This window comes from Cottoperca gobio, chromosome 1, assembly GCF_900634415.1.
Source record: "Cottoperca gobio chromosome 1, fCotGob3.1, whole genome shotgun sequence".
Classification (NCBI taxonomy): Eukaryota; Metazoa; Chordata; class Actinopteri; order Perciformes; family Bovichtidae; genus Cottoperca; species Cottoperca gobio.
Window position 1 is genome coordinate 4,938,929 of NC_041355.1, and position 27,473 is coordinate 4,966,401.

The 27,473-nt window shown below is 40.2% G+C and overlaps 2 protein-coding genes across 7 annotated transcripts in view; one reads left to right on the forward strand and one right to left on the reverse strand.

Moving 5' to 3' along the window:
• Nucleotides 1-6,479, forward strand: part of arhgap10 (Rho GTPase activating protein 10) — a 44,364-nt gene extending 37,885 nt beyond the window's left edge. For 4 of the 5 annotated variants that reach the window (XM_029433543.1, XM_029433516.1, XM_029433525.1 and 1 more), the window contains 3 exons: nucleotides 952-1,053; nucleotides 2,563-2,654; nucleotides 4,979-6,479. In XM_029433543.1, coding sequence (XP_029289403.1) covers nucleotides 952-1,053; nucleotides 2,563-2,654; nucleotides 4,979-5,067 — 283 coding nt within the window. In that variant the 3' untranslated portion in view covers nucleotides 5,068-6,479. The remainder of the gene's footprint in view (nucleotides 1-951; nucleotides 1,054-2,562; nucleotides 2,655-4,978) is intronic. The other variant, XM_029433551.1, reaches the window with a different exon arrangement.
• A 2,034-nt stretch (nucleotides 6,480-8,513) lies between these two features.
• The window catches only part of nr3c2 (nuclear receptor subfamily 3, group C, member 2), a 66,303-nt gene continuing 47,343 nt past the window's right edge, over nucleotides 8,514-27,473 (reverse strand). For both annotated transcript variants that reach the window (XM_029436734.1, XM_029436706.1), the window contains 4 exons: nucleotides 25,793-25,937; nucleotides 21,433-21,563; nucleotides 14,371-14,528; nucleotides 8,514-13,745 (listed from right to left, as the gene is read on the reverse strand). In XM_029436734.1, coding sequence (XP_029292594.1) covers nucleotides 13,590-13,745; nucleotides 14,371-14,528; nucleotides 21,433-21,563; nucleotides 25,793-25,937 — 590 coding nt within the window. In that variant the 3' untranslated portion in view covers nucleotides 8,514-13,589. The remainder of the gene's footprint in view (nucleotides 13,746-14,370; nucleotides 14,529-21,432; nucleotides 21,564-25,792; nucleotides 25,938-27,473) is intronic.

The following is a 27,473-nucleotide window of genomic DNA, read 5'->3' on the forward strand; positions in this document are numbered from 1 at the left end:
GATTTGGACGGAAAAGCAAACCACTAGCCCGTATATGAATATTCCTCCAGAATCTACACGTTATGTTTAATTCATGTTTGCACCCGTCACTCTGAATCCACTCCCTATCAATGCAGTAAATCCAGATTATTTTTGGCTGAGAATTTGTTATTCATCTCGCCTGTTTACTTTAGACAGGTTGGGGTTGAGCCAGTTAATCTTACATCTCTGTTCCTAGTTGGCTTAAGTTATGGAGCACTAGACATTTCAAAAACTACGAGACAGAAGGTCAAATGCATTTCTTTTTATCAGTTTATATTTCAGACCTTCAGATAAACATATCAAAGTTTCTCTCGATGATTACCTTTCAGGTTAATATGGACTTCTGTTAAGAGCCAGTCCTCCTGAAGAGGCTTTTTGGCCGATGGAGTGGAATAGATTATTTGATTTATGGAAGCCTGTTGTCCTTGTTATGGGGATGAATGTACAACCGGCACACAATGAGAATTCAAAGTGCGACTCCCCCTGTGTGTAGCTGCTGTACAGTAGAATGAAATACGAGTGATATTTATTCTTTTGTATGATATATTACTTAAATGTTAAACTTCAATTGACCCAAATTTGCGATGATTTAATTCTGATTGTCTCCTCATCACATCTTTGACACACCCTATTGCATTTTTTGTTCTGGATTAGTGTAGACATGAATTCTCACCTTGTCTCCATAACAAGTTGCTCAGTTTAACACTTACAAAAGTTGCTACCAATACTAGACAACATAACAATGTATGACAACACAGCAACACAGCGTCGAGGTGAACATGTCACCTTCACTTTGTGTTTTTCTTCATTGTTCTATATAAAAGACATTGTGGCATTTGAGGGGGAAAATGCTACGCTACAGTCTCTTTTCAGTCAATACACAGCACCATAGGATCTGTGGTGACTAATGTGTGGTTTTCTTTCCTGCAGGGACCCCATAGCAGGAGCTTCGTGGCCCACTACCGCAGCCTCAGGAGAGAGCCAACCTGCTTCCGCCACTGCTGCCTCTGAAAAAGACAATCCAGAGGAGAGGTAAGACCGGGTTCCCTCTCTTTTAGGACTATTTGCCTCCTTTCTTTTTTCCTTTCTCCCAACTGTATATTATAATTGCAGTTGACTGGTTTTTCCCCCTGTCTTTATCGCTGTTTCATTTAGTCAATGTCACACTTACATATTGACTAAATGTCACACTCTGGGATTCTTTCACTCTCTTAAGTTTTCACTCACTTGCTCCATTACTCTCTCGCTCATCTCATCTCGCATGTTCACTCAACAGAATCACCAACTCCCTCACTCGTCTACTTGCAGTCTTGCACATCAATTCTCCCCCCCCCCCCCTGACTTTCTCATATATATTCACCAGCCCTTAATTTAGTTTACCTTTTGAGGAATCTTAATGTATGAAGTATTGGCTATAGCAGGGGAAGCAACCTTCTCTCCTTTCAGTCAAAGCCCAGATACACACAGAAGTATCTGAGCGAACAGGATGGGACTGTGTATACAGCCTGCCCATTACACTGATCTATTGCTCTGCTTCCTTGAGACTAAATGACGAATTCATTTACAGTACTTTTCAGATGTTACCGAGGAAATTGTAAACAGCTCGGTCATTCTTTAGGCAATCCATTAATGTTATTTTCATAGAAATACAAATCCTCATTTTTTCCGAATATGGTTCCACAAGAGTGCATTCTTCCACTTCTGAATTCAAGAACTCGGCTGAACATTGTTGTATTGACAACTTTGTGACCACAAACTTTTTTTTTTTTTTTTTTTTTTCAATTTGAATATCTTCTTTCTCCTCTCTCATCCTACATTGTTGCTGCTCTGCAGAAAGAATATGAAATATTTATCAGGGCATCGTGTGTTGAAGGCACAATTTCTACATGGTAATGTTGCTGGCATTCGAGATAACAGTTTGCTACGGTGGGCAAAACAACCTTTTTGTGGAAACCGTTTTTTTTAATGTTTTCCGCAGCGCAATTGCATAAAATCGCCTTTTTACTAACGTTTTCAGAGCGATGAATGTGGTTTCTTTGACGGCGCTCTTTTACATCAAACTGATTTAAAATGCAGCTTCTGAGCTCACAAATGTGAATTTAAAAGCTTGAAGCACCGGGGAGAGAAATTTCTATTCTACCTCTGTTTGTGTGCAAAGCTACTTTAGAATCCCCCCGCCACTTTTTAATTATCTCACCATAGATGGTTGTCTGCTGTGCGGACCTGATGTGTGCCTGCCTTTTCGGCTGTACAAAACCTGCCACAAACTGTGCTGCATCTCGTCGTGTATGTGCACGCACACGGGTGCGCGCGGGTCTGTTTTGACTCGCTCGCTAGTCTGTCTAGACTGGAGATAGGGCAAGACAAGAGTGTGTAGCGGCCCCGCTCCTCTCTTAGTAGTTTTGCTTATATTCCAGCCTGGCCCATTTCTGCTGTTTCAGGCTAGTGAGTGAATGAACAACCAGGCCCCGGGCCCAGATTGAACTGTGCGGTAATCCTCCCCAAAGCTCCGCCAGCTCACTGATTGCCTTCATTTTTCAGTGTCACCAGCAGGAAAGCCAAGGCAGTGTACCCATGTGAGGCTGAGCACGACTCTGAGCTCTCCTTCCAGGTCGGCGCAATATTCAACGCCGGTAAGTGTTATCGCCTACACCAGTCGCTCACTCAGAACCAGCCCTGGCATATTGGATTTGGAGGAAAACCGAACACCCAATCTGATCTTCAATCGAACAGAGAGATGAGACGAGGAGAAGGAGAACGGGGGGGGGGGGGGGGGACACAGATTTGCTCTTCAGTGTGTCTGGAAGAGGCTCGACTGAGCTTTAATCACTCTCAGAGGAAATGAGGATTTTGTAGTTCCTATTTTTTGCCTCTTTTTTTCTTGAAACAGTCAATATGGATATACGATAGTCTTTACTGGGAAACGTGTGGTGTCTTTGATAAGATCCCACAATGCATTGCAGTTTATTGTTTGCTTTTTTTCTTTCTGCTCGAAAGGTGCGATCACATCTTTTCTTTGACATTGTTAGCCTGCAGATATAAGTAAACCGTCTCCCACCAAAGATATAATGATCTAAAGTTATGATCTAGACATCAATCTCTGACAGCTGCCATTAATAAATGTGCATTAGATGACTGAAACATCACCTTAATCATATTTCTATCTACTGTACGTACAATATTTCCTGTTGCCGTTAATGTTTCATTGTTGGTTGGAAGAGTTCATGTCAGGATAAATCCCCACAATTAACTTATTATATAACTTATTATGTAACTAATAAATATGTACTTGTATTATCTGAATAATAATAAACACAAAATAATGAAGAATCAGTTTTTCAAAAGCTAAATTAGATTAACTTCTCGACGCCATTCTCTTATTCTGAAATGTAATTTGGAGCTTAGCTCTTTGGTTTAGTGAAAGTATTACTCAATCATGTGTGTTTCCCTTGGATCTCGACTCAAATCTTCAGTTACCTCGACACGGAGCTCAGGAGTTTAAGGGCAGTTGTGCTGACGTTTCAACCCTTAATCAGGCCTCAAATCAAGTGACTGAATAAATATAAATGTTACATTCTCCTTAACTCAACATCTGCAGTATCTTGAGGACCCTTGACATTTGACATATTCTCTATTTAGTTACCGGTATTTCTAAATGTATGTACACTTCTTCTTCTTTTTGTCTGAGATATGTGCATAACAAATGTGCAAAAGGTCAAGAGGTCTCAATGACTTGAGCAAGCAACTGTACATACAGTTTGTCTAAAGAAAAAAAAATCAACATATGTTAATGTTTTTTCACCTTTTAAAATCGAAAGGACAAATTTGCCTTGCTTGTTTTTTTTTTTCTTCCTTAAAGGCACAATCTGTAAGTTCTGCTGGTTTGGTTCAGTTGTGTTATAAAACTATGTATACGTGACGTACTCGGACATGTGCGCACTGAACAAACTTCCCTCAGTGTTGACGTGTACACAAGGGAAAAAACAAACCAGTATAGAAAAACAGCTAAGAGTTATAATGTTAAGGTTTCTAGTTGTGTGCTTATTAGAAAAAGTGCAATGAGTGTAGATAAAGTTTATCCTTCCATCTAAGCATCTGCTTTATTATGTATTGACTAATGAATGAAGAAAAAACACATTTGGCGATAAATATCCTAAAAATAGCAGTAAAAACAATCCCCTCGCAGTTTGTTATTGTACTGGGGGTCTTTGTTTCTCTGTTGTTTCTCATTTTAATGGGGACTCGCTGATGTAAAAACACCTTTAACAACAGTCTGAAAACATTCATAATGCAGAATGAGTTGTTTTCTTGTGGTGGCCTTTGTATTAGAAGACCTGTCAGTCAATTTGGGAGTAAACGCAGGTTCCAATACTGCTTTGAATTTTGGCGGCAGGTCAACTCTTTTGATTATTATTATTATTTTTTTTAAGTTCCTTGTTCATTTTGTGTACAATAGACACACAGGAGTCCTGTCAGTAAACACATTTCTTTGTGTCCTGAGGCCGGCTGAGACATGTTACAAGAAAAAAAAAAAAGAAGTATTGAATTAGTTTGTCTTGATTTGGTGTTTAGAAGTGCTCACTGACTGGCAAATGCACTCAACATTTTTTAAATTGACTCACTTTGGAGGCAAATCAAAACTCCTGGGAGGATTTTGAGAAGGCACGCCACAGAAATATTCTGCGCTCCGATGACAAATCGTCATACTAAAGGGCTCCCGTTTTGCTCGGGGTGAAATTTTTAGAAAGAAAATGGGATCCAGGAGACTCATAGACACACGAGTCGCAGCAGAGTTTAGTGTAAGCATATAATTACTGTATCCTCTTCAGACCTGTGCTCTGTCCTCTCTGACTCATGCTGTATACTCACAGGAGGCTCTGTGTCCTCTGCTCTGTCCCCCACCCTCACCCTCCCTGTGCTGTTGTCCCCCCTGGTGACGCTGTGTCCTCTCCCGCAGTGACCAAGTCAAGAGAGCCGGGCTGGCTGGAGGGCGAGCTGGAGGGAAAGAGAGGCCTCATCCCTGAAAACTACGTGGAGTTGCTGTAGCCCCCGAATGGAAATATTTATGGACAAGTTATCACCTTCACCGGGGAAAAATATGCAGACATGCATGTGCCTCACCATAGAGCCTTGTTTATCCAAATCCCTGAATTCTCTCAAGCAAGTGACGATATGTTATTACCGGTGGACCGTTCTTGATACACAAGTATATGCATTGTTGGCTGGCAGGTAGACCTTTTGTGATCCGTGTGTGCAAGAATGTTTCTTTGTTTGAATTTACTGTGGTCGAGTATCTGCATGGACTTTAGCATTGTAATTACAAAAATGGGTTTGCACTTACAACATTCAGCCTTATACAAAGATGCTGTAGCCTCTAACGATCCAGGTAACTTCGTAGCAGCACCAGAGAGGGAGCGTCTCTCCGTCAAAGGCCTCGCGCTCTCTCCCCCAGTTATACATGGTATCCATGAGCTCCCCAAGTCTAAGAATGAACTCAAGTCACTGTAATCTGTTTTTGTTAAGACGTTTGTTTTTCCGCTTTAGAAACTCTTTGACAACGATGCACAGTTTGTTTTCAGCTTTTAAAAGATTAGAGATGCTGTTCTTATTGTGCCTTAAGCCATCAGAACACCCGCTGTAAATGTATGTACGGGTCTGTATGAACATTATTGGAGTGTTCCTGCTTTCACTTTTAAAATGTTGCATTTATTTTCATGTCGTTTTTAAGAATATTTGGATATTCAAAATGAGGCACATTGCTATAGTAATTTTATTTTTATTTAATTGGCACATTGATTGCATGACTTTTGAATTTTAAATACACTCTACTGTTGTATTCTTGGTGCACTCCTTTACAGAAACAGTGAAGAGATGAGCCTCTCGTTAAACACTAGCGTCAGAGAGCAGAGGTGAATTGAAATAGCTAGTTAAACCAAGTGTTTTTTTATTTGTCAAATGATCCGTTTTGTTTGTTTTTAAAGCTTATTTTAACGCCGCTCAGTTTTTCCTTTTGAGCAGATAAATGAGACACTCCAACAAAGTAAAAAATAAATGTTTAGCATAATTTTATCTTCAACGTCAGTAGAATAAAGTAATACAAAATCAAAGTTTTATTATTAATTAGAGCACGAAATGCAGTATTTCAGAGTTTTACATCCGTTCAGTGTATATAGCCTAACTATTGAAAGAGTTATAACTGCCAAGTATGTTTCACAAGTCTCCGTTAGGTGATGGACAGGTTTTCATATGAATTTGGTCCCATTACAATTCATCCCTCAGCTGTTCAACAAGACACTTTAATTTTTCTGAGAGCTTTGGTTCAGCAGACTGTTTTCAATTGCAATAATTTAAAACATTGATTTATGACGTTTGTAAAGGGCCTTGACTTCTTTCATTTTTGTACCTTTGGGTATCCTGTTGATCAATGTTAAACAAATAAAGATTTTTTTTGTTCTGTACTGTATTATGTATTATTGCCGTGAAATAAGTGTGTTGAATGATCATTTAAAATTTAACAGGTGGAATTCTTATCAACACTTTTACTTACCAATCAAAAACAATTATATTTTATAATTAGAATTGGACAAATGTGAAATGACTCATCTATTGTGTCACCGAGAGGGCCCGCAGTTTCCCCACAGACTTAAGATTAAACAATGAGCCGTGTAGTGTAACGTTAACGTCCAAAATAACTTTAAAAAATAGATGGTCGTCTTAAATAGAGAAAAACACACTAATCCACCTCCCTGATTATTAACATCTCAGCATCCTGCATGTTGTTTCTTAGACTTCATCTGTGTAATTAATTAACACACCAAAAGGCCTCCAGACCCGCTGCTTTCAGTCTACCAGCACACTTAGACCTCCAGTAAGTGAGCTGCTGCACTCTTTAGCAGTTTAAACACACACACACACTTTGTCCCTTTTTGAATTGCAAAGGTTGGAGCTGTGGTTTCAGTGCGACATGTCCACCAGCACCCGGAAGCAACTGCAGACGGGATGATTACACAATGAAATAAGGCAGAGCTAATGAGATGGGCAAAAAATATTCCCCCCACCATCTACCCGCAGGGCCCTTCATCATCATCTTCTCTCTGTCAGAATACGGCTGAATCATAGAGACATGCACCCGGTCTGCCTCTCACTCTGCTTTGGACTGTCGGAGAGCGTGCCTTCCTTGCTCTATCTGTCTCTGCTTTACCTGTCTGTTTACCTTATCTGTGTCTCAGGAGGATTTAAAAACTCTCGCTCTCTCCTCCTCACCTTCCTTCTTTTTCCTTTTCCTCTTCTACTCCTCAGACAGTGCTCCACTTCTTTCTTTTTTCAATTAGCAACAGTGGTAAAGATGCCTTAATATCACTTGAGGTTGTGTTACCTGTGAGGCTTTATGCTCTATTAGTCTGGGATATGATGTAAACTTTGGTGTCACCGTGTCAATTTAGACTGGATATACTGTAGGTGTGTTTGAGTAAAAATCCATTGGATGTTTCATTTCTCATTTGCCAGAGTCCTGGCTGTGTTCCAGCTGTCCTCTGCCTCCCATGACGCAGTGTCCTTCAGCCTGAAAACATAGTCCAATGCCATGACTCAGCTTAGATCAGAGCCTACAGCAGTTTAACTTTAACGATGAGCAAATGACACAACTAAGTGCCACAAATGTGTCTGAATTTCCCAAACGTGCCCGTCTGGAAGTAACACTAACTTAATACATTCTTGTGTCTTCATCTGGTTCCCTCAAAGTGCACAGCCTCTGAAGTATAATCACAAAAAGACTTGATGTATTATTGGGGGGGGGGGGGGGGGGGTGAAAACTGAGTGGGAATTTGGAGAAAAGTGAATTTCAAACACAAACGAGAGTGTGGAGGAAAATAAAATAAAAAAATCCCCCTTTAGCTCAGAGAGTGGGCCACAGAAGCCGCCATGTGCACGGGCGCAGCCGTGAAATCAGCCTGATCCAATAGATTCTGTTTATCTGGCACGACTACAACTGAAAGCAATTGGAAATCTGGGGGAGATTTGGAGAAGGCTGTGGATTCGAAGAGAGAGAGAAAAAAATGAGCAAAAAAGTAATACTGTCTGCTCTACAGTCTGGCAAAGCAGGCGTGTTTTTAGATCTGCCTTTAACAAGGTTAATGGTGATTTTTCTCCACAGGCACCGTTTTACTGTAAAAGCCTCATCCTCGCATGCTTTAACTCTGTCATTTTTACTCTTTTCTCTTTCCATTTCTCTCTTTGTTCTCTTCATCTTCTCTCCCTGTGACTGCTGCTCCACATCATTTCTGTTTTTACATGCTAACTCTGGTTTTTTTTGGCTCATTATCCTCCCCAGCCACCAAATGCAGCTGTTTCGAATTCACCCAGATCAAACAGCCCATTTTCTTTTTAGGGCACATTTCCCTAGCTTTTGTCTCATGGTACAATTTCCATCACACAAACATACATGCATATATGCATTCATGCATACACAAACCGACAAATTACATCAGAAAACGTCAATTTTACAGTTTTATTAGAATCTTGCAATAGTTTTGCAAACACAAGTATGGCAATATCTGCATCAAGATATACAGTAGTAACTGGTTTTATTGGTTTATGGTGAAGGATGTCTACTGTATGTTTGCTGGATAGTTGCTGAGAAATATTGTACAAAGCATCTGAGTAAAAAGTCATTTTTGGAATTGGAAAAAAAAAGCATTTGTATATATATATGTATATATTAATAAGAAATGCACTGCCATGGCTGTTGAGATATGGCTTAGTCTCTCTACACCCGATTCATCACTGTGAGCAGAAAATGGCAATGACGTGACACAGTGACGCGATGGTGTACTGTGTAACAGCAGCGGAACACATTCTGAGTCATTCATGCCTAAAAGGAGTTCATGTAGGAGACAGCTTTGAAAATAACGTTGCTTCCTCATTTAGAGGAAACGTTTTTTTTTATTTTATAAATTGCAGTAGGTGGTGATTGATGACCAATAAATAAATAGTTAATCAATTTTGTTCCTTTAGAGGAATTGTTTTTAAAATCTTTTTGCAGAGGATAAGATTACAAGATCTTTCATGTAACTATGAAGCTACAGCCGGGAGACGCTTAGCCTAGCTTACTTAGCTTAGCTTAGCTTAGCTTAGTTTAGTCAAGTCAATTTTTATTTATATAGCACCAGATCATAAACAGCCAGTCTAGACAATACTCTTTAATTTACAGAGACCAAACATAACGTTCCTAAATGAGCAAGCCGTGTTAAAGTGGCAAGGAAGAACTCCCCTTTAACGGGAAGAAGCGGCCATCTTCCTCCATCGAAGTTTAGCATACAGACTGGAAACAGGGGAAAACTGCTCGCCTGGCTCCGTCCAAAGTTAACAAAATCCACTTACCAGCTCCTCTAAAGCTTGTTAATTAACTTGTTATCTAGTTTGTTTAATTCTCACAAAAACAGAAGTTAAAATGACAAGTTGTTGTTTTGCTGGGGGATTATGTGCTGCTAACAGTCTGGCACATAACTCACCATAAAACTACAACGATGCATGTTAATTATTGAGCTTCAGAGTGGATGGTTAACTCTATAGCTTCCCGTCTTTACGTCAAACCTAGCTAAGAATCTCCAGACTGTAGCTTCATATCTGTACAGATATGAGAGCGGTATCAGCTTTCTCATCCAACTCTCAGCAAGAAAACAAATAGGTCTATGTGTATTTCCCAAAATGTCGGACTATTCTTTATACAAATTAAATAGCCAAAAGTCAAAGCCCATGTTTCTGGAGTGCAGACGGTACCTACAGGGGCAAATGATTCGACATCTAATGTGTATAGATTTGATTTATTTTTTGACATTACTATTCTTTGGGACACATTTGTTGGCAGTTAGTGCAATATGTGTAGTTAATAACTTTTTAATTGGCGAAACCTCATCCCTAGTCTCTTCATCCAAAATGTAATTTAATTTTGTGTGTGCATTAAGTTTCTATTTTAAAACTGATAAGTCAAGAACTCTCCTTCACGTATCGCAGTTTCAATAGTTTGTGATTTCTTGATTTTATTGTGGTGCTCATCAACAATACCGCCACGGGTTAGGAAATCATTTCAACAGCAACAACTCAAGGATCCATCACTTGAAACATCTTGTTACAAAATAAGAAATACTTTTTGATTATTATTATTTTTTGTTTGAGTCACTTGAACAATGATGCAAAAAGTAAAAATAAAAAAAAGATGCAAAATGAAATAACTTTACTTTATAAGAAGATCATAAATGTACTCTCTCTAACATTCAGGTAGTAAGTTCCATAAGTCTCTCACAATGTATGATACATTCAGTTATCTATTTGGCCCGTTTCTGGCGCCAACCCTCACTGTAAATTCTTGTCTGTGGTCCAACACACAGAACATGGCGAGTGGGAAACACATTTTTCCAATATTCCAACAAGATGGTTAAAGTAGAAATGTTTTATACTATACTCAACATAAGGACTTGCTGTATTATTTACAATATATACTGTAAAATTGTAAATCAGGTGAGATAAAAAGGCACAAGTTTCCCTTTTTTAAATACAATGTAAACATCTCATCAAAAAGCATGCATTAACATTTCATTTTACAAAAAGGATATCATCTTTAGACAAAGTACTTAAATATCGTTTTCCAGCAAAATATAATTCTCTCAAAAATACTTTCCCATTCATCCTATGAACCTTTTGACAGTTTTTTTTTTTTTATTCTTTAAAAAGGACAAAAAAAGGGGCAAAAAATAAAGAAACAGTGAGAGATTAGCTTAAGGGTCCTTCACAACTTGAACACAATAATGCACAACAAAGACAGAGTGTAAAATGAGGCCTTTCTGATCAGAGACTGTACGGAAATGATTGCGCAGGAGAGGGGGATCGCATTTTACATCTTATTTTATAAATGAGCAATTAATATTGTCTTGTGACCAGATAATAAATCTAAACCATATCGTTATGGCAAACATAACAACATAGTGAAATACAGCCAGTCTCTATTTTTGAATAAAGAGCTGCTAAACATTTGGGGTTTATAAAAGCCACTGAATGAGTCATCCGATAAGACGAATCATCAAGAGACTTGAGCACCAAAAATAATTTCACCACAGAATTAATGAAAAACCTCTGGGATGAGAAGAAGTTGAAACACCCTCCTCCTGCTCTCCCAACAAATTTAGACTAGCCTCCCCTTGAGTTTAAATTAAAAATACGTAACACTCCCCCCTTTCTGAACCCCCCTAATAATCCCCGTACAGTCCCTAATGACAGTTGTGATCATGCCACCTCCATCTCTTTGCACACCAATCTTCACACAATTACTGCCACAGAAGAGAGCTCGTAGTGTAGCGCAGCGCCATCATTACGAGAGCCCAGGCCACAAATACATTACACCAGCACCCGGCTGTGCTAATGATGTCATGTTGTCTAACTTGAGGCTGGGTGACCATGCAGAAAGTATTTTCCTGCATCATCACAGTTGCTTATCAAAACAGACAATTCCTGCTAGCTGCACTAATGCCTCATTTCACATTGTATCTCCTTTGTGCAAATCTAAATGTGGAAATAGGATATGGCTAATCCTATAACATAAATGCATAATACCCACACTGAAAGAGCAGATCAACTATGCACATGCTTGCCAGAAAAAAGAAAAAAAAACAACTCACACACACACACACACAAACTTTAAACATTCTCGCTCCATACACAAATGTAAATACACACTCACAGGGCACAAAAAAAAACAAATAATCACACGCCCCCACTGTTTTTCTCCCCCAGCGGCTCTCTCTTTTCAGTAGCATCATAGTCGTGTTCTACAACCACCCAGAAACCAGTGGGGTGTCAGACAAGTTAATGGTCCAGATGACTGGGCCTGCCATACCTAAAATAGTAGTACTTGGCCCAAAGATAAAGAGTAAGGAAATAAACTGAATTAGTAAAGGTGATCATACCAACAGTTCGTCATCAAGCATTCATCAACATGTACTTCAAAAACATCTTCTGTACAACCATGTTTTTTTTGATACATTAGCCGTTTGCCGTAAGCACTGCAGAGTAATGCTCCATTTTGGAATATATCAATTTTACAGAGAGTATGTGTGTTTAAACTGCGTGTCCATATAGTGTATTGTATGGACTGTCTGCGCGTTACTGTACATGTTATGCTTTGCCTGGCTTTGTAGAAATGAAGCACCTTAATGTAAAATGACTGGCTTGTCAAAAACTAAACCTTTGCAACACACTTTTATAAAATGCTTTTTATTATTTCTGGGAAGAGTAGATAAGTGTTGGTTCACAAAGGGCTGGTTTTGCTTCATTGTGAGTAAAAACAGACATTTGGACAGCTGCTCTGGAGATAACACAAAACACAATTACTATGGATGCACCTCAGTCAAATCCATTACCAGCGGACTCTACTGAAATCGTTTCCGTAAATGCATGATTTTTTTCCATCCTGCTGCACTCCTGAACCATTTTTTTTTTTTCTCCACAAAAGGTAAAATCGTTCATCAATATTGTCTTAATTCTACACCACAACGCTTAAAATAGTGACTTCATGACATGGGAGCTTCACGTGCGATCTTTCTTTACACAAGAGAGACATTTTTTTTAAATTTCAAAACAGCTTTAGCTTTGGACTTTTGCATATTAGTTTTGATTGTTTTACTACATATTTTTAATTAAAAAACTTAGTATGTGAATGTTAATGATGGCTGTTATGACACCGATTGAGATTCAAACTTGGATTTGTTAGATTTAATGTAATTATTCAGCTTATGATGACGCTTGTATAGCCCTTGGATTATATTCAAATAGACCTTTCGCTTTACCATCTAGAATGACTGTCTCCTCATCACGTCCTTTGCCCTGTAGTCTTGCAGTATGCTGCTACACTGCAAAGCGAAATCTAAGTATTGGCATATCTTTTTTTATTTTGTAGTGCTATTATTCGTGAAAGACTGCATAAGCCACATTTAATATTTGCAAAAACTTTCTCTCTAGGTATGTAAGGGAATCTGATTTTAGTGCATGTGGAGTGCATCTGTGCGTTTGTGTGAAGGCATGTGGACAGCATGTGTATCAATTTCCCTCTACGTGTGTATGTGTGTGTGTGTGTGTGTGTGTGTGCGCAGTGAATGTATCTAGCGCAGCCTAAGAAATGTATGGCTTTATCTCCATAGAAAATACTGTTATCGTCTTTGGGGCAAGGGGACACGGGGGGGGGGGCGGGGGCGGGTGGGGGGCACGGGGGTGGGTGGGGGTGCTTCGGGATGCTTTGTCACTTTTGTGCCAAGTCCTTCTCGGCGCGTTGCGCTCAGCTCACCGAACTATTCACAGCTCTGACCCGCTCGTGGTGACTGCAGGGTTAAATCAGTTCTCCCCTCATAACTTCTGTCACCACGTCACTTAACTTTCCCATCCAAAGACGAGGACGCTGGCAAACTGGGCGACCGGGTGCGGGCCAACTGGTCTGGCCTTTTCTCGCACATTTTCTCTTCTTGAACTTCTTCCTCACTCTCTTCCAGTTCTTAATGCCGTTTCTGTCCCGACTGTTAAGCAAGTCACTTCTTGTGGAAGTAGATTGTGTGAGTGAGGCCCGACTCCACCTTTGGTATCTGGTCACTGATGATCTCCACCAACATTTCGGGGAACTCCACCTTCAGGGCCTGGGACTCACGAAAGGTGTAGAAACAGAAATCCAACAGGTTCCCCACCAGCTGGACAACACAGACACACAGTTTGATGAGTAACATACCCACACAATAACAACATAGCTTTGTCTCGCTTGTTTCACGCCTGACAAAAAAACATTAGATGTAAACTTTTTCTAAATATGTGATCATTCTTTAAAGAAGGGTCATCTGTTCAGCACTAACCCTATTTGGGTCACTGAAATCTGGCCATTTATCTCTGTGAACTCTCGCTTGCTGACACTCCCTTCTTGGGGCTTTGCCTACACTGCCGTTATGTCACATACCGGTTGACCCATGCATAACAAAAGACCAGTGATTTGGCAAATTGCTACACTGACCACTCTGTGCTCTGCTCCAATAAACTGCGAGCTGGCATCGATTCCCTTCTGTTCCATTCACCAATACAGCCTGGTCACCGCCTCTTCCAAAATAACCTTCCCCTCGGGGAGAGATTGGGATGCAATAATCCTTAAACCAAACCTTATCCTAATCCACTATGCTGCCATTTTACTCAAAGCATGTCCCAAAGTGCCACTGGACACCACAGTCGCTCTTGTGTGTGTGAAGGCATGGCATACTAAGAGGCTGCCAAGGCTGTCCTGTACTGTAGGCCATTGGCATGTGAGGCAGACGAGGCAAGGGTACTTACATCATGCATGGCGTCCAGTAGCTTGGTGAGCTGGAAGAAGCGCTGCCAGGTTTGGCCAGAGTTGTTGGTTGCTTTTCCCACTGATCGCCGGAGCTCCTTAATGTAATTAACCCTCATCTCCTCGAACGCCGCCTGGTTCTTCAGACCCTCTTTGGGAACTGGAAAACAAAACAAATCCTTTCTGTCATCGACTGGATTTAATGAGTAAACAACGACACAGGTTTAAATGTTATCACCCAATATTAGCAACAAAAAATGTATTTATTATTTATTTGTGTGATACTCAATCATAAATCACTACTACCAATTAAGCAAAGAGTCTTTTTGTGCTATATTAAAGGACCGTACCGGCAGCTTTGCATGTTTTGCATACTTCATTTTTCTGCAGAACATTTTGCAAACTTTTACTGATTAATCTGGAAGACTGTAATCCATCACAATGAACATTTAGTTGGCGGTGTGACCACTGTTAGATGATGTCAACCATCACAGATTTTGCCGTTTATACCAAGGTCGTTATAATATCTCTGGTTGTACAAAGCCATTATGGGCAACGCTGCAAATTAACGAGCAGAACTATTCATCTCAATAGTGGATTTTTATATGCATTTGCATCAATAGGATTGGGTACTTTGATTTGTCTGGTATGTAATTCATTTGATTAGCTAAAAAGGACATTCCCATCCCATATACATTAATTAAAAAAGAAATATACTGTGATAAGACATTTGATCTATATTGTTTTAAGATTAAATATGAATATAGTTGTGTGTTAATGCATTATTTTTGAAACCTCTGACTCTGTGTTGAAATCAATAAAACTCATTAGATGCAAAAAAAAACATTTCATTTATTATTTATGATGTCAGGATATGAAACATGGACAAATAATAGCAAGACATTCGTTTCAGCGGTTATGTTTTCTTTGATCTCAGATTTATCTTGAACAAAAGATCATGGGTTTAATTACACAAACGGGTTCATGACTAATACATGTAATAAAAACATCACTGTTCTGCAGCCAACAAGTGATAATCAGCTTTCAATGTTTCTCTGAACGTGAAAAAAAGGGAACTTTCTCAAGCAAGATTTTTACTGAAACGAGTAAAAATCAAAAAGTCGCCTGTCCCGGTCACAAAATGTGCGTTACACTTCTGAAGTCGGCAATGCACATTAAACACCATTTGCAGTTAATGGGCTAAGCCATGCAGGATGTTCTTAATGTAGAAATGTGTAACTGTGTAAAGGGTAATTACAGGTGCTCAGTGAATTACGCTCCGACTCCCACACAATAGCCTTTTTTTGGACATTTTTCCCATGTTGACAATCTGAGCCTATTTAGCGACTCATTACAACCACTTTCACCGCTACAAGAGGTGATTAGTTTTCATGTGCAGCTCCTGATTCATGCAAGACAACTGATATACTGGAGGGCAGGAAAAGAAAAGGTGCTTAAGTGTGTTTAAGACTTAATCATTTTGTCAACCAAACCTCATTCGTCGAGCAGTTTGTTCAAAAGAATGCAACCTTCATATACATCGTAATGATTTTGATGGTGGCGTCAATGCACTTAAAGTAAAAGGGAAGTGTAATGGGAGAGATTCAGACAGATGTGAAGAATGAGATACAGTAACTGCACCACGAGGATGCATCCAAGAGTCTTTCTTTCACTCTTTCTCCCCTCTGTGCAGGAGAACAAAGTCACAGAATATGGAAGTCTGCCAAAGCTCTTAAATGATATTCAGCTGCTAGCTACCAGATTAAGAAACACCTCGCCTCTCTTAAAGAGCACACCTCAAGTCAGTCCGAGAGAACGCCTTCAGTTGTCCTTCAGCCAAGACTAAGATATGACGATATACAGTATACCAATGTGCAGCCAATGTGACTTTCTCACCTGTCAGACATTTGTGTAATACTGTGCATTTAATACCTGTGGGTGTGTTATAGGATCGATTCAATGCATCAAGTTTCTGAAGCACTGCACCTTGTTTCTTTTTACTTGCATTTAAAGAAATGATATGGTTACAGGGCAAACTAAACTAAAAATAAATAAAGATAAGGATAAAATAAAGTAAAATAAAATAAATAAATAAAATATGATGAGATAAAATAATCAATAGAAACAGAGAAAATAAATGTAAAATAAATTATTCTAAACATCAATTTATAGGATATATTTAACAGATCAGGGTTACATGACTAATATCTAACATGCTATTTCTTCCATTCCATATATTTCATTTACAAATACCTGATTTGTAAGTATTTAAATGGCTGTGTCAGCTAAAAACAGACGTCAATTTCCGTGTACTTACCCATAAACAGTTTTTTAATTAACTTTCCAGAAACGTAGCTGTATCACAATATAACATTACATTTACCGTGACAGAATAGTTTATCCATATCGCCCACTCTTACTCCGGTTTTAATAAACGGAATTCAGCCATCATTCATTTTATTATTTACATCTGTGCTTTATACTGTGACAAGCCCGTTTGACGTCAGCAAAGGCACAAAGTGATCGTCAGATCCCTCTGCCTTCACAGCGTGGCTTAACATGTCGAGAAGACACGATGGTGTTAATGTCTCGTAAATGTTTTATAGTGTTTTTGAAACCTTACAAAAATATCTTTTACGGCATAATGTCAAATACTGAGCCCTTACTGGTTGAAATGACCTCCCTTCAAAAACTAAATCATGCTCTTTCCTCAGTACGTTTGAGTAGCAACACTAGCAAAAACCAGCAACTGATAGGACCTGTTTTGCAAAAATGAATAGCCACGAGCAAAAGTCTGCTTCTTGTCAGTTATTATTGCATCTTTTTGAAAACAGATCATTGCAGGTCAATACATCAGAGAGTGTGTTTGTCTGACTTCATCACGTCCTCTCTTTCTGTCTCTTTCTATGGAATTCTCTTCACAGTACTTACACTTTCGAGCATGACACACGTGAGGCCGAGGGAAAGGAAAAACAGATTCAACTCTTCGGCTGTGATTTCTGTGCTTTAGTTCACGATGAGACCTGATGAGAATCCGCTAAAACCCAGGGCCGCATTTGGACCTTTTGTTTTCCTCCCACTGACCCACATACGCCCTGATTGAAAACTGAACTGGCATTTAGGGGGCGTCACCATGACGGGCCCCAAAATAGGGCATTTATTCCACCGTATTTGGTGTCAAACGGATGTTCGCAGCAGGTATAGAGCCTTTTCGACTCGGTCATATTTAGTGCAGCGTTATTATGTGTACGAAAAACCCAGTAAAGCTCTTTTTTTTTCTACTGTACGTAACATAAAGAGCAAACATAACTCAGGCAGCTAGGAGATTCCATTAGCACGTCTGTCGTTCAAGGACATGCAGCTTCCTGCTCTGGGTTGCTGGAGCATACCAAAGTGACAGGGTGGCTCTCGGTTTAGATTTAATACCTGATACTATTCATTAAGGAATTCTACATCTCGCCACAAGCATGATGTGGGATGTTGTCTTACAGGATATTTATAAAATTAACATTTCCCAAGAATAGTAATGACTGGTTAGAATGCAACCGATCGCAACTATTTCAAATTATGATCAGGCCGCAATTTAACCGTGATATGTGTCACGCCTAGGTTAACACGCCGTGCGCTGGCCCTACCTGGAATGAGGCTGTTTTGGTCAGAGAACAAATGAGACGAGATAATCGAGCGTTGTTATCTACGTCTGTGTAGAGGTGAGGAGTGTAGCTGGCTTGATCGGGCCTCTGCTCCTGTACCAAATCCAAACAGGGTCATGAGACACCGCAGGCTCAATGAAACCTTAGCCAAGGTCAGAGAGGAACAACAGCCCTTCTCTCTTTTCTCTTTATCCCTCTCTCTCTCTCTCTCTCTCTCTCTCTCTCTCTCTCTCTCTCTCTCTCTCTCTCTCTCTCTCTCTCTCTCACTCTCACTCTCTCTCTCAATGTAACACAACATTTTTCAAACCAGCCCAAAGGCGCGCACACACACACACACACACTCAATGACTCCGTACAAGTTCTGACAACTCCTCTGTAAACATTGCTGCCGCTACTCCTTCCACGAGGCCCCAGCATTTCCTCTGAATGACTGTAACGAAGAGAGCTTCCTGCAGTGCCTCGGAGACGGACTTCTTAAACAAAAACATTTTATTCACAAGTGCTTTTGCCGAATTGTTTGTCGAAACTCCATACAGTACGGTCGCTCGCAGCTACAGGAATGTCCCTGCTGCACATTAGAAACAAAGCACTTGGGTGATTACTTTCTTCCCCTTCTATCATATTTTACTGTTATATATTTTTGACTAAATCCAAAAACCCGAGCAAACTGAAGCACCTGTTTCAGTTCTGTATCGCAGCTTCTTTTTCTCCGCACCCTCTCCTTCAAAATTCCAGCCCTGGGTTTTGAAGGAAGTAAAGAAAAATAGCAGGTCTTGGAGTATTGCCTGGTGCTTGACTGGCCTTTATTAAGTACAGCAGGGCTCTCTGGAAATCCTCCAGAGGACCAGCGAGGAGAGGAGAGGGAGGCCACAGCAACAGAAGGCCCAGCTCTGCCAACCCCCCTACCCCCTTTGTCTTCTTTTTCTTTCTCCCCATAGCTATGCACCTGTCTCTTTCTCACCAGCACAAGCTCTCACTGTCAACATTTGTCTGATTTTACTCTTTAAATCTCCCTTTTCCCTCTTGGGTTCTCGTCCTCTCTGTATTCTCTCTCTTCCTCATCTCTCCCAACATACAATAGCTGAAGTCCAGTTGGAGCTCCCCTGCTTCCAGATGACTCAACAACATTGAGTTTATGTCAGGGAAATGTGCAAACTGCCTCTTCCATATGTCACTGTACTATGAAGCCAAACCAACCGTGCACCATTGGTCCGGGATATATTGTACGTTCAACAATCTCCTGACAGATTCTTTTTTTTCTTTTCTATATATCTGCTACTTAAACTATTGTCATTATTAATGAAAAACAAACAAGCCTTTATTAGTTATAGTCAGGGTTTAAGAAACTGGAAGACTGCCTTCCAGCACAGTTGGACTGCTTCATAGTTTCATAGTTTGGCGTAGAAACGGCAAAGATTGTATTTGAAGTCTGATCTGGTTTTTTTGTAACTGTATCACAAAAATGGATCAGAATTAGTGCCAAGATAGAAGACCAAGTGGAAACTTTTACAAAAACAAGAAGGGCGTCAAACTTGATGGTAAAGGTCATTAGATAACCATAAAATTTGCCAAGATTTAAAAATTAATTTGATTAAGAGTGTGTCATCAATCATACATGATTAGTTCAATGCCAAAATACCTGCTATAATTGTCTGAGCAGTTGTGACCTTTTAATGTTAATAGATACAGAGGTATGAGCCTCTTATATGGTTGCACTCATTCCAACTCATTGTGGATAATAGTGCGAGTTAAATCAGCCAAAATATAAATATAAAACTGAAGAACTTGAGATGCTAGGATGCAGTTAAAGTTTACAACGCTTGTGTTTTCACCAGTCCAGAATTCACGCACCACTTTCCGAGGCCTCAGTACCTGAAAAATAAAAACTCTGCCAATGAATACTTCCACGTATTGGCACTGGTGCTGAAGTTCAAAGAGTTTGAAGTCTGGCCAGCATGCAGAATCTTCAAATAGCTCGCTACAACTTTCCCTCTCCCGCCCTTATCCTCTCTTTCTTTCTCTCTCTAAATTATTGACACAAAATGACACACACAGATAAGGCCCCCATGTATGAATGAATACAAGACTGCAGTAGGTCTTGCATGTCCCAGAGTAGAGTTCAAAGCTTTGTGGTGATCTTTTTGTGTGGGTGTGGGTGTGGACGCTGAAGTTATGACACAGCTGCCATCATGGAATATTTAACTGTTGCTGTTGCACTGACAGCAGCAGCTCACAGGGTGTTTGAGGTGGTGGAAAAAAAAAAGCAGTGCTTTCCGTTTCCAACTAAGCAACTTAGTCCAACACATCCTCTCTGTGAAGCTACAGGGCCTGTGGGCGCAACGTTTGGCAGAGAGTGGTAACACGGTGGGACCTTCTTTAGTGAGTGATAGACGTATTCTGTTTATCCACCAGCAATTACAAAATAAAATAATATGAAGACAGAGCAGCCTTTGCTCAGAGAACGGAAAAATGAAGACACTGCTCCCTTTTTAAATTTGCATTAACTGTATGCTGCTATGCTACAAACAGGTGCGTGCAACATCAGGTCTATTTCCACGCTTGTTATGCATGTTAACGGATTACCGAGAATCATAAGTCTAACAGACTTCAAAAAGGCACGATTGTTGGTGGCAGGAAGGCGGGTACAAATCCACCAAAACAGTATCACAGGTGTGCGGTGGATGTTACAGAACAAAAGACAACCTCAAGCCTTATCAATACATTTCCTATGTAAGAAGCAGTACTACACGCTACGTCTGTATGTAGTGTACAGGTTTGAGTCCCATTAAAATGATGAATATCACAGCAGACTATTAAAAATAAAGCCAATTTGGAAGTGCCAAAAACTGCAGTTCCTCAAATGGCCACTTGAGGTTGGCTCATAAAGCGAGTCAATCCCCATGGGGACTATATCCATGTTTTATACAGTCCATGTGGGAAACCTAGTTCTCAGGTGTTGGTACTCCTGTCATCGAGAAATGCATAATGTGAAGAAAGGAGCTTCCACCTCTCAACGTTGGGAAGCTAATTAAAACATTATGTCTGCATCGTCAGCTTTAACTGGGACAATATAGTTCAGTCATTGCCATGAAATGTTGCAGACGCAAGGTGGTCGAAAGTGGTACTGAACACTGTTGGCAGCGTCTAGTCTTGATGCCTTATAGCCAGGAAATTCAACTCATTGTTTGTTAGTCAGTTTGTGTTATGGATATCCTGACATTTCAATTAATTCTTGCTTGGAATTTATGTTGACTACATTTTTTTAAATAAATGATTATCCAAATTACTTTTCATTATACAGTTAGTAATGTGTGCTCGCAGGGAGAGAAGAAAAAAAAAAAAGCAGTGTGAGCAGGTGGATATGTAATGAATAAATAAGTGCTCTTGCAGAACCTGTAGCTCATTGCCTACCTGTGCTGAGAAGCAGAAGGACCTTCATGGAGAGGAACTCGTCGTAGGTTAGCTGCAGTCGTACAAACTCCTGGCTCACCTGCCTCATGCCCAGACACAGGTCGTACATGGCTGACTGCTGCATCCGGTCCCTGGAGAAAGAGAAGGAGGAGGGAGGAGGGAGGAGGGAGGAGGGAGGAGGGAAGGGAATGTGACAAGAAAAGGGATTTTAAGATTCACAAAAAAGTAGTATTTCGTTCAGAACTCCTGTGTCATCCTCAGTACTCACTCCTCCACATATCAATTTTTATGTCGCAATTTTACGTAACTTGCTCCTTCACTTACTAACTCCATTCCTACCGCACTAGTTGAGCCCGATGAAATAATATTTCCACACAGTGCAGAGGAGGATTCTGCTAGTCTGAGCTAAGAGCAGAATACCAAATCCCCCCCCAGATTGCAGAGTGCTGCGTACAGTATCGCAGCACAGATGCACCACTTTTCGAAGGCTGGGCCAGCCTACGAATGACCCCATATCTAACCCTAATCACCATAGAAACATACTTAAGGATGCGTAATGTCCAACATAATGATGACAGAAATGACACACACACACATGAACATATGTTAATTACACAGAGATGTATATGTTTACTCAACAAATGTGCATCGATGTGTGGACAAGAAACTGCACAAGCTTGTCGTGCATAACATTTTCTCATTCCCCTTCTCTCTTACACACACATTTTTATCAGCGACATAATCTCTGTTACGTCACAGAGTTCACAAAAACAGGAAAGAAACATTAGTAGGGGGATAAAGCATGAGCCAATCACAAATGTGCTCTGCAGATGCCACAGATTCAAGGGAATCTCTGGCTTTAGATGCCATTTCTCTTCGCTATAAATCACCATCACATTGAGACTATAGTAATTAAATTCGAGTGGTGTGGCTCGACTTGAAAGAGGTTGGGGTTTTACCCACAGTGCAGTGAAACCGCATCATTACATGGCAGTGAGGGTGGAGACTTCACTCTGATAACAACTAGACTAAACATTTTGTGGAGGCAGCCGATTGGAAACGAGTGCATAATATTCCCATTAAAGCACAAGACATATTTTAGAGTATTTACTGTACAGCTGTGTCTGTCGGCGTGACTAAATCACTGATAAACAGATACAAGGTCTGGGAGACGAGCAGACATATTTTCCTGCTGAGCAGCACTGTATAAGTGCAGCACAACATCGTATGATACAACTTTGAGCCGGAGTTTCTAAAGTCTCCACACGTTTCTCTCTCTCTGTCTCTCTCTCCCTCTCTCTCTCTCTCTGTCTCTCTCTCTCTCTCTCTCTCTGTCTCTCTCTCTCTGTCTCTGTCTCTCTCTCTGTCTCTCTCTCCCTCTCTCTCTCTCTCTGTCTCTCTCTCTCTCTCTCTGTCTCTCTCTCCTGTCTCTCTCTGTCTCTGTCTCTCTCTCTCTCTGTCTCTCTCTCCCTCTCTCTCTCTCTCTGTCTCTCTCTCTCTCTCTCTCTCTGTCTCTCTCTCTCTGTCTCTCTCTCTCTCTCTCTCTCTCTCTGTCTCTCTCTCTCTGTCTCTCTCTCTCTCTCTCTCTCTCTCTCTCTCTCTCTCTGTCTCTCTCTCTCTCTCTGTCTCTCTCTCTCTCGCTCTCTCTCTTTCTCCCTCTCTCTCTCTCTCCCTCTCTCTCTCTCTCTCTCTCTCTCTCTCTCTCTCTCTCTCTCTCCTCCCTCTCTCTCATACTCTCTTCCTGAAATCAATTTTGCTGAATCACCGCCCAAAATGAGCTGCTGGTTTTGGGGAGGGAAGAAAAAAGCTGGCAGAAATCTCTCCCTCTCACCTTCTCCCCGTCTCTCTTTCTCATCTCTCTATATCACTCTGTCAGTGTCTTGCTTCTCACTCTGTTTCTCTCTCAGTCTTGAACTCACACTCTCTGTTTCTATGGTACAAGATTCAGGAAGAAGCACGAGAACTGAGGAGAAAGTTCAGATTCACCTTTGGCTAGAAGAAGCAAATAGACATTGTTTGTTCAGAAGTCTAACAATGTCATATTAATTTAAAAATATGTGTTTTTCAGAGATACTTTAGAAATGCTCCTCTAGCCTTCAAGCCGGCAGGGGAACAGTGACACAATGTAAATCGTTTTGCACCAGTAACTGAAGTTAACAAGCCAAGGACAGGGTTTTGGTAGCAGTAATATTGACAAACGAACGCAGACTGAATAGCATCTGAACTGACTGACATGTACACTTGCAGGTACAATTTTAGCTGTTCAATGTGCTACAGCAAACTGACATTAAAAGTGTCCATCTGCTGACGGTTGCTGTCTGTGTCATCAGCCAATGATATAGCAGTTGCATACTGCTGTCTGTTACTGTAACTGTTTAAAATATAGATTCAAATAAAAGGATTTGTCACTGCCATTACTTTAGGAGCATTACTTATACATTTCTAATAAAATTTCTACCTTTACACATAGTACACACAGTAAATGTCGCCTGTCCTACATGAAACATTAATCATGAGTGAGTGCTCGGGACCTTTTTTTGGGGAAATAGCTTTGTTTATGTATTTGCACATCAAAGACCAAATGACACAGATTACGCAGGCTTGCTTTGTCTTCAGTGTAAAATGCACATCTGTCTTTGCAGTATTTACGCTCAATCAGTGACAGATTCCACTCTAATAGCTGAGTGAGCGGACGGTCCATTCAATAAATGCCTTAATGCACTCGGTCAATAAGCACTAAGTAGCTATGGAAACAAGTGTACACAGTCCAACCCCCTAAAGGCTGAGTGGACTCAGCGAACTTATGAACCAATGTTGTCCCAATTTTTTGACAGAACTAAACAACAGCTAGATTACTGGATGTTAACAACAAGCAAGCAGCACACCACAACCTGACAACAGGCCCAAAAAAAGGCAGTGACATCCCTGACAGAGGAGCAAGCTTGTGACCAACATCCAGGCCACCGCCATCTCCAGCCGGTCTACATCTCATCTCCTCAAGCTGAGCACCAGGCCTGCTACCTCAACGTACTGTACAGCAAAAGAAAGATATCTTTCATTTTGATTTATTTGTCTAAGCGTACATATTAAGTTATCTTAGACGCATGTGTAATTCCAATATGTTAGAACTCATTCCAAACTGAACTTGCCAAATGACACAAACCATTAAGTCTCTATCACAAAATTAGATTTTCTCCAAAAGCTGTTGTCATGTCACAGAAGGAAAACCCATAATTTGTCATAAACTGTGATCCACTTGGCACAAAATTGATTAGAGGATCAGATGAGCTCTGGTGTGGCAATCTAATGCGTTACCAACTGTATAAAGCTCACAGTGATACAACACAGGCTCACAGAGTCTGAAGCTGTGTTGCACAATGGCATTTGCGCTGCTGTTTAGTTATTTGTTTATTTGGGACAAACTGACCTACTGACATTGACTTAGACAAGCTATTAGTTAGAGCTTTTAAACATGCCCCTGACTGAACCGGCTCCTCTACAGCAGGCTGCCTACAGAGGCTGCTATTCACCTTTTTGATTAATTCTATTACATCCAATTCATCAGCGGCCATGCAGCACAGCTCCAACTACAAAAGGCCCACATACAATTCCTTTTCACTTGCTCTCCTGTTTGAACATAATAACACAGATCAAGGGGAACATTGACTGCACTTGCGCCGATATGATCCCCCGTGCCTTACGCAATTAAAGAACCATCAAAAAGCCCAAAAGTATTTCCTTGTGAAGTGTCAGTTAAAGATTATGACCTTGTTTTGAGTACACCACGACTTCCTAAAAACAACGGTTTTACCGCAGAAGCTCTTTTTGGCCCTTTGAGTATTTTTTTAGGTATGTTAATGGCACGCTTAAAATAGTGCAGCAGGAAAATACATTCTTTACTCTCCAAATTCCCCCCGTAAAATTGATGTTTATGCATAAATTTGCATCTGATGAGCAGCTGAAAATAGCAGAAGCTACTAAACACTAATAGACAAAGTCTGACTGTTCAACCAATTACTGTAGCTACTAATGATATTGTCTGAAAGACAAATGATTCTTTCTCACATCTGTAATAGATGTGTGTGTGTTGGGGATGAACTCATACATTAAATGTATCTTTTATTATATATATTCTATTAACAGAAATGCTAAATGTTGGTGCTTGATACTATAAAAATAGGTGAGGGTACTGGGGGGGGACCTCCTCTCTTTGTTACATTTTGAAAAAAAAAAGATAGTATAAATTATGTATGACAACATTTTGTTTTATATCTGGGCCGCTGCTAAACGTCGGAACCGTTACACTTTATTTACAGCGCGATGTGTGCGGCATACTGCAGATATGGACGCGTAGACCTACTCGTTAAAGATGAGGTCAGGGGCAAAGTAGAGCATCTGTCCATTGGTGTGTTTGTAGGAGCGCCAGCTGAGGCAAAAGGAGGACAGACACATCCATGAGTACTGGATCAGGGTGATTTGGTCCTCAATGGGCAGGCCTCGGAAACCTAACACACACAAAAACACAAAGCAGACACAGCTGATGAGAGGAAAGCACTATGTTTAAATGTGGCCAACAATACACACACATTGATGTTAAAGCATTTGGACTTAAGCACCAATTTAAGAGGCATTTAATCAGCTGTGTGTGTGTGTGTACCTGTGTGTCTGTTCATGCCTTTATCTACCGTGTGTGGCAGTATTTTGTTTAGGCATGACAACCAATGAGAAGTATTCACCCATTCTTGTTTTATACAAATCCCAAAAGGCCTCCAGTTATTGGCGTGTTGTCTATGGAAAACCAAAAATAGAGTCCAATAGGAAACCTGCCAAACGCTCAATCAAACTCTGGCAAGAAACTCCTTCTCATGCAAAACATAGGCCAACGGAGGACACACAAGTGACTTATCGAGGCTTAGAGACTATTTCAGTCGATATGCATGTCAGTCGAAAAATACAATAATTAGAAATAATATATTTGCTGAAAAGGTATGTCAAATGCCATTGACACTGAGTATTTAGTACACTGCAGATAGTTAAAATATCAGCTTAGTAGAGTTGGATGTCTGTCATTTCTCGTGAAACTTTAAAGATACCTAGACATCAGAAGAGTATGTGCTAACAATGTAGCTCCCATTGACAAACAAGTCTTGACTTCCCTGAGAATATATTCTCTGGTCCATGTTACCCTGTGTGTTAGTCCTGCCACATCCAAAATGTTAGCTGAATGCAGGCAGTGGCATATCTGAAAGTCGAAGGTACTCATTTTGACCCTTCTGTCTGGCTCTCCTTCTATTTATATGTCCGGATACGGCAAGCAGACACCGTGGAGGTATCAAATATTTGCAATACAGCAAATTAAACAGCCTCAAAGAGCTACCTGTGAGGCATCTTTCAATAAGTCTCCACTGACTGGCATTTTAGGGGAACTTGTTTATCCCTTTTCAAACATTTTTCTTCTTCTTCCAGTGCCGTGGTTTATAGGTACACATTAATGAGATAGACATTACATATTCTGTTCAACATAACATCTGACAACGATAATGTAAATGAGTTCTGCTTGGAAATCTTAATCTTGATTTGTTTTAATGGTAAATTGGATTCCTTTCCTAATCTTGTTGAAGCTTTACCGGATCATTTCCTGACCTAATATTTAAAATTAAAATTGTGTGCGCTGACAAAACTAGCAGTGTTGCATTCTCAAAATGTAGAGATCAAAAGTGAAGATGCAGGGATGTTATTCTCATTAAAACCCCACTCCACACTTACAGTATAGACTCGCCCTGATTTATTAGACTGATGTTTTTAACACTTTATTTGACACGTCCATAACGAAGCCTGACACATTTGTAATTATAGTTAGCAATAAAGTCATTATCAGTGTAATATTTTATCTAAAGATAGCTGAAATTGACGTGGTAAATACATTGTATTGCACTAAAACATATAAAACATATTGGCTTTACAAGCTATTTCAATGTAATGAAGTTCCCACTTCCCTTTTTACTGACTTTTAAAATCAAGTGGGGGAAATAAGTTGACTA